At 38.1% G+C, this 14686-nt stretch overlaps 1 protein-coding gene across 3 annotated transcripts in view; it reads right to left on the bottom strand.

Annotated features, from left to right (window-relative positions):
* bcas3 (BCAS3, microtubule associated cell migration factor) overlaps positions 1–14686 on the bottom strand; it is a 342270-nt gene that overhangs the window by 30472 nt on the left and 297112 nt on the right. For all 3 annotated transcript variants that reach the window (XM_023351529.1, XM_023351532.1, XM_023351531.1), the window contains one exon: positions 5835–6011. In XM_023351529.1, coding sequence (XP_023207297.1) covers positions 5835–6011 — 177 coding nt within the window. The remainder of the gene's footprint in view (positions 1–5834; positions 6012–14686) is intronic.

The raw sequence follows: 14686 nt of genomic DNA, 5'->3' as shown, positions 1-14686 counted from the left end.
CACCACAAATTGTTTTGCCAAAGTGACCACTGCTTACTGGCATCTAGAGTGATCATCATCATCATCCACTATTCAGGTGGGAAATGCCAGCAGTCGTTTCATCTATTAAAAGCAGCAGGAGAAACAAAAACCATGTTTCTACTTTAACATATGGTTTTTATTTCTACAGTTCATCATGCAATACTGAACTGAATTCAAACATTTTGTGATTTTTGTGGTATGAAACTGCCAATGATGAATGATGGATTTAAATATCAGCTGATGACAGACCATAGCCAAATTTTCTTCTCCTGAGTATTGAACACCCATCAGTCAGCTCTGCTCTAAACAGATCTATCTGTAATCAAAGAAAAATGTAACCAAGCAAGAAACTTTAAGCCTTTCTATGTTTATTTTTTTACTGATGATGAAATGCTGACCTAGAACATGAACGGTCATGAGACTCATGGGTACCAAGCATCTTGATTTGGAAGTAATCTATAATTAACCATTCTACCAGAGTTATGTTCTCATTAAGAGATTGCTCACACCTCCAGTTGTTAATACTTGATGTCTAGTGTTTTTTAATTAGCTAATACAGCCAATAGCATTTAAATAAACATATTTAAATGGCAGTACAGCTGGAAACCCTCCAAATGTTGGAAATACTGGATGTGGGAAACTTACATCATGCAAGTAAACTGACAAAAATGGTACCATTGTTCCCGAGGCAGCTGAAACACCAGGTTGTGTTGAGCAGTAGTCTATTCTCCATATGGCTTCAATGGAATTTATGTTGGGTAGGCACCAATAAGCCAAATCTAGTTAGCAACATTATATCATTGGAGCAAAATCTAATTTCAGCCCCAGTGCTTTAGTCGTCAGTGAGACCCTCCTCCCCCCAGCCCTTTCCCTTTTCCTCTCTGTTTCCCTTCTTCATCTTCAGCTCTATCTCTCCCTCTGTCTGTCTGTCTGTCCATCTCTCTCTGTAAGTGTCACCTGCCCTCCAAGCTGGCGACGCCGGGTCTCGGCCTTAGCGTGAGAGCCCCATTACTCTGACTGGAATCTTTGTTTTCTCTGTGAATCTGCAAGAGTATGCACACACTTGTGTATGTGTGTGAGTTTATGAGTGTGTATGTTGGAAGAGAATGTCAGGGAGATGGTGATTTGTTACATCAACAAGCATTCCAGTTCTGATCCTCTGAATATGTGTGAAAAGACGCATAGAAGAGCGGGAAAAAATCTAATCTGTTTTAGTTTGTCGTTCTGCAGACTAATTTTGGAGGCATGAAGGAAACGATTGTAAACAGCATCGTGCCAGTATGCATTGAAAAACCAATAGATAAAGCTGAAACTTTTGATAAATGACCTGAACAGTTATGTTGAAGCAGATGACAGGAAAAATACTTGAAGATTATGTGTTTACAGGTGAGCCAGGACTGAGTGTGTGTTTGTAATCAGGTTCAAGGACTATGCAAGCGACCCCACTGTGTTTCTAACTGCTGGGGTCACAGCTCCCATTAAAGGGAGACACTGAGCAAGATACCATCTGCCCTGGCCCACTGAAGCCTCACAAAAAGACACATGTACTGTATATGCACAGAGACTGCAAATACTGTTCACATAAAGACATGTGAATACGACACGACACAACACTCCATTTCCTTTAGCAACTGGCCGCTAGGCTGGAGAAGGACCAGTATATCTGATCACAATGCAAAGTGAACAGGAACCTAAGGTAGGTAAAAAAAAATCTCAGGGTGTTTTCATACCTGATAGTCCGGTAGACTCAGTTTGATTGGAGACCAAAACTGTTGGGACATTTGATCCATCTTCATTTGGTGCGGTTTGCTTTCACAATGCACCGTGTCAAACCGACAATGCATTCATTTCTCCAGATTTCAAGGTTGGGGGCCAGTGTACCAAGATTTTAAGATTTTAAGTAAAAAAACAAAAGTGGCCCCTGCCAGAAAACTAATCACCATTGGGTCTTTCAGCAGGATAATGATCAATAAAATATAGATAAATCAATGCAGAAATAGTTATCCGGACATAAAATCATCAGTTTTTTGTGGGTATCATAGTTCTTAGAGCTAACTCCTATTGTGGGTTGAGCTGAAGAGAAGAGAGCATAAAAGACAATTCAGGATTCTGGGTGATCTGGAGAGACTGTGCAAAGAGTTTGTATCCATCTGTATCCCTCAACCTTCTGAAATGTTCCAGGAGAAGGTTAAGTACTGTCTTATTGGTAAATGGGCATAGTAAAAACTCCTTCATATCACACATACCAACACTAATGCTACCAATAATTTAGTTAAAAGCAATTTTCCCAGCTGAATGAATGTACTCAAAGGTTAGATTTATGAGCAAAATCAGTGTAATAAGACCTGAATTTATTGGTACACATCAGGGGTGCCAACACATTCATCTGTTCCTGTCTGTTAGGTTTGGGTTTTGAAGAATCTGACTGTCGTGTACACTTAGTATTTCATATGACTTCTATCAGGGATAATGTGTTAGAACACAATTTTTTTTAAATAATCCAACTTATTTGCCTGTTGATTTTCTTAGGTAAGCATGTTTGGCTCCAGACAGCCCCCCCTCCCCTTCACACACACACACAGTATGTTTTTCCATCTTGACAGGAACTTTGCATTGACTTCCATAATAAATTTTCTATTCATTTCTATAGCCTGTTGTATTTCTGCCCATACAACTTGCATTTACTCTGCATTTCTACCTAACCCAGACATTATCCCTAATTCTAACCGTTACTTGTATAGACGTAAGGTGAACCTTAAACAAAACCCAATACCATGCCATAAACAAGGGGCCACTGTATTAGGACTAGGCTTTGGTCCCCATAAGGCACATCAGTTTTAAAAGATTAATAAATATGACAGAAACAATCCTAAATAGAATAGCCAAACAAGTACTCACACACACACACACAGTATATCATCTCTGTAGTGTATGCACTAGCTCTGCAAAATTCAAAGTCCATCCTGACAAATGTTCATCTGTAAGAACTGAATGTATTTCTATAAAATAAATTCAACGGGTAACAAGCACATTTCACTTAACACAATGTTTATTGTGCTAAACATTTATTTAAACATTTAGCACAATGTCACATTTCTACATTATACAGTTCACAGTTCATCTATAAACCATCATGGAATACATGTCACAGTCTGATGCATGCAACCAGACCTAGAATATGAGAACCACAGGCAAACCAGAAGGCAAACCAATCCAGAAGAGATTATAGACACAACAGAACATGAGTGTCTGATAAAGTATCTGAATCACTTCACACCAAAGCAATGCAAAAATACATTTTGACTAAGACATTCACAAGTTAAAAAAATTCTCTGCTGTGTAAAAGAAACAAACCACGCCTGAAGTTACAGGTTTGCAGTGATCAACAGCAGCAGAGAGTCCCACATCGCTCACTTTGCAATGTCAATATATGCAATTCAATATGCCAACAGATGGCACTGAGGCTTTTTTTATTTCAAGATAAGGTGTAAGGCAAGGTGCACACACTGCACATATGAGTACAGTGTGTTTAATGTGAATATGGCCTTTAGGGATAAAATAAAGCCAATCCAAGAGTTATGTATGCAGATCCAGATTATTTCTTCAGTTAACAAGTTATCAAGTATTGTCACAGAGTCGATCCATTCATCATTCTGCAACCTGGATGAATAATGACAACTGAATTTATGTCCATATCTAATGAAACCACAACCTCTGGTCCCACATGGCTCTGTGCTGCTTACAGCAGACACAGGGACATTTCCTATATGTTCCCGGGCAGAAGTGCTGCGCAATTAGATTAACCAGCAAAGATTGAAGCCTCTGTGCCTGTATGAATGGATGTACAAACCAACAAGTCCATCACATTCCCTGAGGATGATGTCTTCATCATGGCTCAAGGCACAGGAAAGACGGTGTCATTGTGTGCGTGTGCATGCGTGTGTGTAAGGTTTGATGTAATGTGATCAGTAATGAATTTTGCGTTACATTAAAGAGGGGCGGAGGGGGACAGAAGGGGTTTAGATGCGATGGTGGAGAACAAGGAGCAACTGACTGGTGGCAAGCAGAAGCCTTCAACGTCTAATCTAATGAAGAAACAGAAAAAGAGGGATGAGAGGGGGTAGAAAAGAGTGATGAGAAAAGAAAGAGAGAGAAGAGAAAGACAGTCCAAATAAGGTTAAGTCCTTACATGGAGAGAAAGATGTGGTGTGGGGGGAAAAAGCGGCAGCTGAATATGGCTTGTGGAGGGGGCTGATAGTCGATGCTAAATCCATTATAGTGTTGTGACCCCCACTCCCCTACAAAATACCCTTCCCATTCCTGTAGCTGCCTCTGTGGAAGTGTCCCCCTCCCAATATTGTGCACATACATACACTTAAATCAAAGGAGCTCTTGTTCACTTAAGAAGGGGGATGGTGGGGGCTCACTGCCGCTTCCTAAACGAGTTAACCATTTGGACTGTCAGGGCCAACGGCATGTCTGCTGCACACACACAAACACAGGTCCCCCCAAGGATATAAAAACCTGGTTCACACACACACAAAGACAGGAAGCTTCATATCGAAGCAAGACGGGTGCAGATATACCAAGAGCTCTAACACACAAACACAAGCTGAACATGTCACTCTGTTTGAGCTAATCAATCACTGCATCCTGAGCTGGCTGCACTGCCTGCTGGGTAATGCCAGGTCACAAGATAATTAGGGACTTTGGGAACAGTGATTATGAAATGTGTGATGAAGAGCAGCACCACATGAGGACACATGGAACTCTTAATGTGTATGAAATGGTCAGAAAAGCCCTGCTGGGAAATCCTCAGCAGGTAAAATAACACTGCTCTCCTACAGGAAGAAGCTTCTTTCTGTTGAAGGGCACAAATTCATTTGGAACAAAGAGGCATTTTTCTACTTTTTTTTTACATATTTTTGGGATCCTGAGAGGGAAGATATGACAGTTCTGTTTGGTCAGGGTGCTGAAATAGACATTTTGTGACATTCAAATGTCTGAGTGATGGCTTCACATTTCTTAACTCTTTACAAAAGCAATGAGAGCCAGTGAACACATCAAGAATATTCTGTCTACTGCTATGATTCCTACTTTTTGTATTAACCATTAAGTCCCAGGACTTGCTGCCTTGGTTTATTTTATTTTATTTTACTTTTATTTTATTAACGAAGTATCCCATTGAGATTAAAAAATCTCTTTTGCTCAAGAATAAAATCCTTTTTGTCAAAAAGGTTTAATTTAAGTCATTTATTGATTCCACTGGTCAAGCAGTAATAAGGTATCAGTGTGGCTAGTGAAACTGAGCCAATAAAATGTGCTTAATAGTAGTAAATTTATGATTAAATAAAGGAGGCAATTGTTTTTTTATTTTTTTACATAATATCAGGTTGGTTTAAATATTTCTCGTGATAAATGAAGTAGTAATTTGAAAATCCAAATAAAAAAAAGCTAAAAGCAGAAGATATTTGGAAATGGGCATCCTATACCTTCTCAAAAAAATGTCTGGAAATGTCGTTATTAGTTTTTGCTAATATGTGAAAGTGCAAAAATTAGAGAAAAAATTATATTATTACTAAGACTGATTTCATTTTAGATTTTAACTTGGTGATTTAATAATGTACTTAAAACATAGCAGAACAAAACACAGCTGAGCTAAAATAGCTTGAAGGGGAATATTATGCCAAGATTATAAGTAACCTTTTGCCTGATTTTAAAAGAAAAGTAGACAAAATACTTCCATTTATCTGAAAACCATGTGTGTTCATTTAAGAATGAGTGTGATTACACAGCATGAATCCTCTACCAACCTGTAGCAGAGCCCACTATGTCCCTTGAAGGAGACTCAGACATGGCGTCGGCTAGCCTCTCCCGCAGGCCTTCGTCGCTGATGTCTGCCGATCCAATATGGTGCCTGGGCACGCCGAAGCTCTCGGGCCAGCTCCCACACACCTCCAGCAGGGTAACACCGCGCCCATCAAACTGCCCTGCAAATACATAAATGTGTTTCTCTCAAGGTTATACTGATTACTATAAGGTTACTGTGTAGAACAGGAATAACCATGCTATGTATGAATTATTTTATTGTTTATTAGTTAGGAATAAAAATCCTAAGGAAAAAAATAAATAAATAAATGAAGGATTGCGTTTACCAGTTACTTGTGGAAAAGGTTTTGGTACACCTACAATCACTTTAAAATTGAATTATTATTCATAATTTTAGACTTTTTAAATTGAGCTGAGCTTCTATGAATCTCTAATTAGAAATTTATGAGACATTATTTCCCTTATGGTGTGTATATAAAATGCAAATGCACTATTTACCTGCCTACATACAAGGTGAGGAGGGTGGTAAGAAAATAAATAGTTTAAAAACTGCAGCAGTGAGTGTCATTAATAACTTAGCTGGAGATACTACTGACATGGTAGCCATATTTTGGGAGAAACAATTACTGTCCTACAATAATTAATGTGAACATGGAGTTTACTAAACTCTGCTGGGACCAAGTGGAACTGTACTGCTTGGTAAGATGAGGCTTATATCAACTTAAGCATTCTAGGAACTGACAAAGAAGTAATAAATATATGGAATTGTGTTTTTCTCTTTCCTAGAAAACTTAAGAATGTCAAGATGTGTAGAAGGTTGTTGTAGGACCCCAATGCAGACGACAGAGGTGGCCAATGAATAACAAAAAATATGGAAAAAACAAACTTACAATAATCAAAGGGAGCCACGGCAAAAACATGAAAACCAAAAATCCATAGAAAAAAAAAAACAGCAAGGGGGACATGAGGAGAACACAGGGCAGAACGAAGACGTGACAGGAGTAGATAAAAGATCTAGACACGTGTGGCTGGAAATGAGAAGCTGGAGAGCTTGGATGCTGAAACAGAGGATCTAGGCTGATGAGCTAACAGGTCGCAGGTGTGAGTAAAGGGAGCAGGAGACAGAGGAGAGGGGAAGGGAACGAGGCACAGGGGGCGACAGAGAGTACACAGGGGAACAGGAAATGAATATAACACTAAGGAATAACTACACTAATGAATCATATTAAAACTACAGTAACTAAGAATAACTACAAACAGAAATACATATGACAACTAGAATCACTAAGGAAGAACTGCAGTGGAATGAGGGAAAAAAAGCAGAACTAACAGAGAAAACTAAGGAACAAAAGAAATGACAAAACCCAAAACCAAACTCAAACAGGCCCAGAGCCTGACAAAGAAATATAACCTCATGGATTCTTATAAACTGTAGAAAATGTTAAATAACAATCTTGTGGCCTTGCCAGAAAACTGAAAATGAGTCTTTACTGTATTATTATTATTTTTTTACCAGGATGACGATCCAGAACATATGATCAAATCAATACAGAAATCCTTCATCAAACATAAAATCTGCCTTCAGCTATAACCATCTCAATTCCCAAATCTATATCCAACAGGCCAATGGGGGCTTAGTGGAACAGAAGAGGTGACCCCTGACCTGCAGGCATCTGGAAAGATTGTCTAAAGACAACTGATCAAAGATCATTTTCTCAGTACGCTCCAACCTTATGATGTCCTGTTAATCAAAGTTGGTTGTACAAAATATCCACAGCAGGGGTTCCAATAACTATGCTGAGAGGAATTTAGTCAAAAAACATTGTTTCTTAACATTAAAATTTTTATCTAACCGCGTAAATGTACACACACTAAATGTTCCAGTGTGAGATTATGCTGCTGAAATAACAGATTCATTACCTTTAAGGCTTCCTATCTGTTTTTTACTGGGGGTGAAATTAATTAGTCTACATCTGTGTGCTAATATTAATATTAGGTATTTGTTAAAAAGTGTTAAAATAAACTGGACACAAAAGTGAGAGTGGATAAACACCATATACACCCATTTTATAAATTACAATAGTATTGAACAGTTCATTTGTTTAAGTAACTCAACTTGCAAAGTAAAAAACTTTATATATAACTTTATATATATATATATATATGATCCACGTACAGTCAATACAGACAGGACACTTTTCTTAAAGAAAGTCAGAGCAAAAAACATCTTTAGAAAAAATATGGGCTTAATAAAAAGTATGTTTAACATGTCCTTACAGGTTTAATTTTAAAAACATTTTTAATCTGACAAAATAACATAATGGCAATAAATATCCAAATTTAATCTAATAATGTTCATAATTTACGCTCTACAGTGATAATCATATTATTATATTTCTTTTGTAGTTTGAGAATTTTTTTACATTTTACAACAAATCTTTCTGCAAAACTTAGACAGGAAACAACAAAGCTACTTTATTCAGCAGAATAAAGCCTCACTGTGATCTTAACATTCAGTGCATGGTTATGTTGAGCCCAAACCATAACTGGTAAAAGCAGAACAGACTGAAGTTCTGTAAATTATAATGGTATCAGTGGAACACAGCAACATCAACAGCATTTTTCTGTGTTATCAGGAGCAGAAATGAAATGACACCCACAACCTCTGTGATTGCTGGCTGAGATTTCCTCTGCTGAGTCAGCTGTGACAGCAACACAATGAGCCAGAGGTACATTACTGAGGAAGAAATCAATGCTGGAAGACAGGAAAGCTGAAGAAATTAGAATTGTGTTCTAAAACACAATGCCATAAATATGCCAAAAGTTATTCTAGTTTTGAAAATAAAACACTCTTACATGTTGAATCAACCAAACTTGCTGACCTCTGCCTATCTGGTTGGAAATGAATTTACAGCACACTAGTTTGCCACAGCGGAGCGGATCAGCTGCTTTGGAGCCGCACACACACCAGACCTCTTCTAAGTGCAACCTAATCTTCATGCCTGTCAAAAGCAAATCTACACAAGCCTCTGCTGCATCTTAATCTTTTCTCCTCTGTGTCTTCCATGTTTTCAGCTATCAGAAGGATCTCGAATGTTGGAGCCAGAGAGTCTGCAACCTACTTCTCTGTGTGTTTGTGTGTGACAAGCCAGGCATGCAGACACTAAAACAACTGGTTTATTCTGTTCCTGTGTCCATTTTACTGGGTAACTGTGCCTCCTAGCAGTATGAAGTGATAAAGGTGTTGGGACATTTTTACAACACAGGACCAAGGAAACTCCAGCTATTATATTAAGGTGTTCTTCCAATCAGCAGCAGTTCCATAGTGTATATAAATATTACCTTTTTGTCAAGCATAATTTTATATTTAAAAAAAAAATTATGTGTAAAGTTGCTAAAACAGATTCATTGTTTGCTGGTGTTTGCTTGATTCTACCAAAGCCAATGCGGCATTCGATTTTTTCCCTAGAGGTTGAATATAAATCTGAGAAATGAACATCACCCAGCATTAACTGTGCTCAAAGATCTGGGTAACTACTAATATTAAGTTTGATTTCTTAGCATTTCATGCAATAAAACGTGGTTTAAAAACTCATTCTGAAGCAAGAACTACGTGCATTAGATAAGAAATCACACAAAAAACAACAACAACAACAACAGAAAAACAGGAGTCCAACTTTAGTTGATGTTTTCCAAAATAGAATGATAAAAACAGCACAATCATCTACTGTAGTTCAAAGAACCAGGGACACACAGAGTCTGGTACAGAGACACTGCCGGCCTCTCAGTTCACCCCACAGCCATGTCCTGCACTGAGGGCATGAACCATTCCAAACCTGCTGTGTTCTTAATTCACTCAGAATTAAGAACTCAGAAAACTGACAAACATATTATAACTAGAATGCTAATGCTAATTTGTTTTCATAGCATCCAACACAGCAGGACTCTACCATGTCTTCAACTAAAAGCTCCACACAAATGACAAGCAACAGCCAGCTTATTGGATGACTGGCAAGCCTATTAAATATGAACATCTAATTAATAAATGATATCTATTAAATTATAGCATATTTACTGACAAAACTAACCCCGGAAGTGTTTTTGCCTCAAGAACTTTATTAAACAGTTAACCTTATCTGCTTAATGCAAACTCTGAATTTCAAATTAGAAATTGGTCAGGCAGCTAAAGACTATACTTTCAAAAATGGAGAATTACTCATAAATAATTCTGCTGACATCGCCCCAAACTAAAATCAGCTGATCCCTAGTTAGCTTCATAGAAGCAGTGATATGGTACCAAAAGAGGTGGGTGGTAAATAATTTAATTTACTAAGTTGCATATAGAGACATTACAGTAAGTGCTACAGTGTATGTATAAACTATCTGCTGTAAATATTAGTTTCATAAGTTTTATATTGAAAATAATTAATTTGTAAAATGTTTCCTTTTGTCTAAATTAGTTGTTTTGCAATTATGTTATTTACTTGTATTATATGTTTCATTTTATTCTTTAGAACAGCAGAATTTGCATGTAATTTTAAATTTCTATCTGTCTGACAACATCATTTTAAAAATATTAAATCATATAATCGAATTAATAATTCAGAACTTGGGAAATCTTTTTACCAAAAACCTTTTCACCTTTTGGATGGCTACTTAATTTTACTTGAGTAAAGATATGCTGAAGTAGTGCTACTCTGCCTTGAGTACAATCTTTGGATGCTCTACCACCTCTGAAACCCAGGCAGTGATGTAACAGTGAGGCTGTGATGTTCATGTGATTCCTGTATCAACAGAATCACCCGTCCTTGTGTAACCAAAGAGCATTTAAATAGTTCGTCTTTTAAATACGAACCATTTTTAGTGGCGTAAAAGATTTTGTTGTTCCACGCTTTAGGCTGTTAGGAAGTATTATTTTTCTAACTTAGCTGTACAAGATATATTAACCATATTAGAATTTATAGATATACATCTTGAAATGTACTTAAAGATAAACTCAGAGAAAATGCATTATTTGAAAGAAGTTGTGACATTTAGTACTGGATATAAGATTTTGTCTAAAAAAATTGCAAAACCGTTGAGAAATTATTTAGATAAACTGTAAACAGAAAAGATTCAACTTTAGCGGCCTCAGGAAAAAATCATGAAATTTATCCGTGCTCTGAAACCTCTGATAAAGCTACGCTCTAGCTCTTAAAACAAATCAAAGAATTTTCTCAGATTATTAGGTTAGCAAAGCAAATCTGGATAGATGCAGTGTTTTTGTGTTTCCTCCAGACAGTTTTTCCATCTATCTGGAGTCAATACATACTCAAAGGAACGGTGAATCAAGCAGGGAGAAATATCAGGGAGGGTGAGATCAAAAGAGAAAGTAGAGACAAGGATGAGCAGAGCCTCTTTTTTCCTGGAAAGCCCAGAATCTGTTAACATCTGCTGTGTCAGTGTGTGTCTGTGTCTGCCACTTTTCCACCTTTACATTTCCCAGTTTCCCATCATTAAATAAACTGCCATCCAACACCTAATGATATATGAATACCAAGGCAAAGAGAGGGTTGCTGTTTGACACACACACAGCCACACGCATGCACATGAACAGCCACAGCCACACACACAAGCGCACACCCCCACACACATGCAGCCACCCCTGCACGAACACACACAGATCTAACAGGCTCTCATGGAAGGCTTTGAAGGAAGGCCTGCTGGCACTGAAGAGGAATCCTTAGAAAAATCAATCCAACACACACAAACAGAATGCCTCTGAAGTGCAGTTATCAGTAAGCCAAGCCACTGTGTGTGAGAGTGTGTGTTATTGTGTGCTTTTGGAGGTCGGTCAGTGTTATCACTGTGGGGAGCACAGAGGCCCGTGCAACCTCTCGCCCCAGCATTAACACCTGTCACTGGCCTGCAGCGGAGTGGAGATTGGCCAGGCCTGAGGGCGCACAGTCCCCCCCCCCACACACACACGCACACACATGCACACAGTAGTCTATAGTCAGTGTTCTGCTTGCTGATAGCCAGAGAGCCAGACAGATCAAAGGTTCTGACTGCGGTAGCTTTTCTGGATGATAACAGCTTGGCGGAAGGTTAGGAAGAGCTTTAAGTTTATCACACCAGGCTTTGGTCAGTGTGGATGGCCAAAGCCTCCACACTGGCTTTAAATATGAATATATTTAAAGTTAAACAAGCCCACTACCTTCCACTGAGGATGACTTAAAATTGTAAAAATGTATTCATTACATTTATCTGGAAATTGTTTTATGCTAAACTATTACAGACAAACATAAAGGGTGTTCAGTGTGAATTATTGAGGGATTAAAGAAATATGGACTGTAACATGCTTAGAAATGACTGAAGTTCAAACATGACTTTACAAAACCACTCAACAGATTCCATACTATTATTACTTAGACAGAACCGTTTCAAGTGCTAGTTAGACTATGCAGATCCACAGGGTCCCCTATTGGGGGCCAGACAACTTTTTTGCTCCAAAAATATTTTATTTTTTATTTATACAGTTTCCTTATTTAAACTTTTAATACATCCACAACACTTGAAACATTTTTGTGTAAAATAATTTTCCACATTATCATCAGAGGTCAGGATGTGACATCATCTACGAGGGACATGACAGGCCAGTCAGAGACCAGCTGACTGATAAATATCAGGACTGCAGGTGTCACCATGGCAATCAATAGTGGCCATCCAATGGGCCCGGAAAAACTTAAATACGTATCCGTCTATTTATTATCCTGCACGCTTATCCTTACATAGTGGTGAGGGGTGCTGCTGCCTAGCTCCAGCATTCAGCAGGCAAGAGGGAGGGTACACCCTGGAGGACAGGTCGCCAGGGCAACATTATATATATATATATATATATATTACACACACACATGTACATATATGGAATAAAAATGTGCACTTGATAAAGGTAAGACATAGATTTACTTCTGTCTTAGAGGAGATACAAGTTTTAGAACAATGTTTCATCTTCCTTTTGTGCTCAACTATTTTCAGACGTGATCCCAAAAACTGTGCTTCAGTTTCAGAACACTAAGAGCAAAATATTTTATTAGTACTTTATGACCATTTATGACCTAAAATCAGCTTGAAAATTATGTTCCATACGTTTGTAACTGTGATGTTGCCATAAATGTATTCAGTGAAGATGTGTAGTTGCTTTGATAAATGCTGTTGGTGACTTCTTGTGATAGGAGTGTCAGTAGACATGATAGGAAATAATGATTCCTATCGGTGTCTACTGTATACATTAGCTAATATGTTAGCTGTTCCACCTAGCTGATAACTTTGGCATGCAAATAAACCAGTGTTAAACAAAGTGTTTGAAAAATTTAATATTTTTACCATTAATTGTATGTTTATTGAGTCAGTCACTTTAAGATCTGTGTAAAATTTGAAATGAAAATATCTCACATGTGTAGAAATAAAATACTTGAAGGGCAAACAAGGACTGGAAGAAAGTATTGCTAAAAATATTTTTCAAATCATTGTTGCAAACCTGAGTCAACAAGAATGTGTCTTTTTTTGAATTTGTATTTTTAAAAAAAATTATCTCAAATTAATCAACTCTACTATACCAGTTCAACCAGTCCAGAAAAAGTATGTTCAAGATGTAAACTAGCTCAAGAAAGACAGAATCCCTAAGTGCTCATACCATTGTTTCTGGGTTACCTGTGGAGTTCAGAGGCAGAAGGCCGCTTAGTGTTTATTTAATTAGGCTTTAGTGCAAGGGGCCCGACTGAACTAATTTCTTTACGATAGGGCCTGTGCAATATGTAATGGTGTGTGAGCCAATGTGTGGAAGAGAGCATATGCAGGTGGTGGTGTTAAGTCAGGCACTGCAAAAACAGTCTGTCACTAACCAACAGGCCATAAAGCAGGCTGCAGCTACAACTCGGACTACACTCAGTTACAGGTTTATGAGGGACCGTTTTAAAATCGTATGCCATCCACAGCTGTGCAACAAATCCCAGCATTTAGTGTGACAAGCCTTACAAAGCAGCACACACATCTTTCAGAGAATATTTATGGTTAAATTGCTGTCTATCTGTCCATCCCTACTCCATTGGAAATTAAGCAACTAATAAAGCAGATCTACTAGACATGTTCAGGAAGATTGGACACATTCAGAAGGCTTAGATTTACAAAAATCTACCAGCCGGTTGAAAGAACCTAAGATACCTAAGATACACAACGTCTCGAAGATGTATTTGAGTTGTGTAGATGCAGAGGACATTTATTCATACTAGAGGACACAGATACAGTATCATCACCATGCTAGAACTTCACAACATCCTTGTAATAGACTCATTCAGCCAAACACATCTGTGACTGTGCTGTGAACCCATGCTGACATCCCTCATGGGTGTGTATTTGTGTGTTTTTTTTTTTTTTTTTTTTTTAGCATTTCTCACCTTGGAAAACCCATTTTTCCAAGAACTACTACATTGTGAGGACCCACTTATGGGGTCTAAACCCAGGGTCCCATAAGAACTAGTGCTGCTTTGTGGTTGGGGGCTAGCTTTAGGACTAAGGTGTGAAATGAGCTTAGTTTAGGTTTAGGGTTAGGCATGTACTGGTAATTATTAGGTCGAGGGAAATGGTCAGGGTTAGGCTGTAGAAATGAACTGAAGTCAATGAAAAGTCCTTGTGAAGATAGAAAGATGCAATGCGTGTGGGTGTGTGTGTGTGTGTGTCTGCTTGGGGGAGGGGGGAGTTGGGAATGTCAGAAAAGTGGGAAAGTGTCTTTGATGTCCTCAGGGAAATACAGAGTGGTAGCTAGCTTTGTGGTGCAGCGTTAGTGTTAATGGAGATG

This window comes from Xiphophorus maculatus, chromosome 18 (genome assembly GCF_002775205.1).
Source record: "Xiphophorus maculatus strain JP 163 A chromosome 18, X_maculatus-5.0-male, whole genome shotgun sequence".
Classification (NCBI taxonomy): Eukaryota; Metazoa; Chordata; class Actinopteri; order Cyprinodontiformes; family Poeciliidae; genus Xiphophorus; species Xiphophorus maculatus.
Note: the sequence above shows the minus strand (reverse complement) of the source record. Positions and strands in the feature narration are given on the sequence as shown.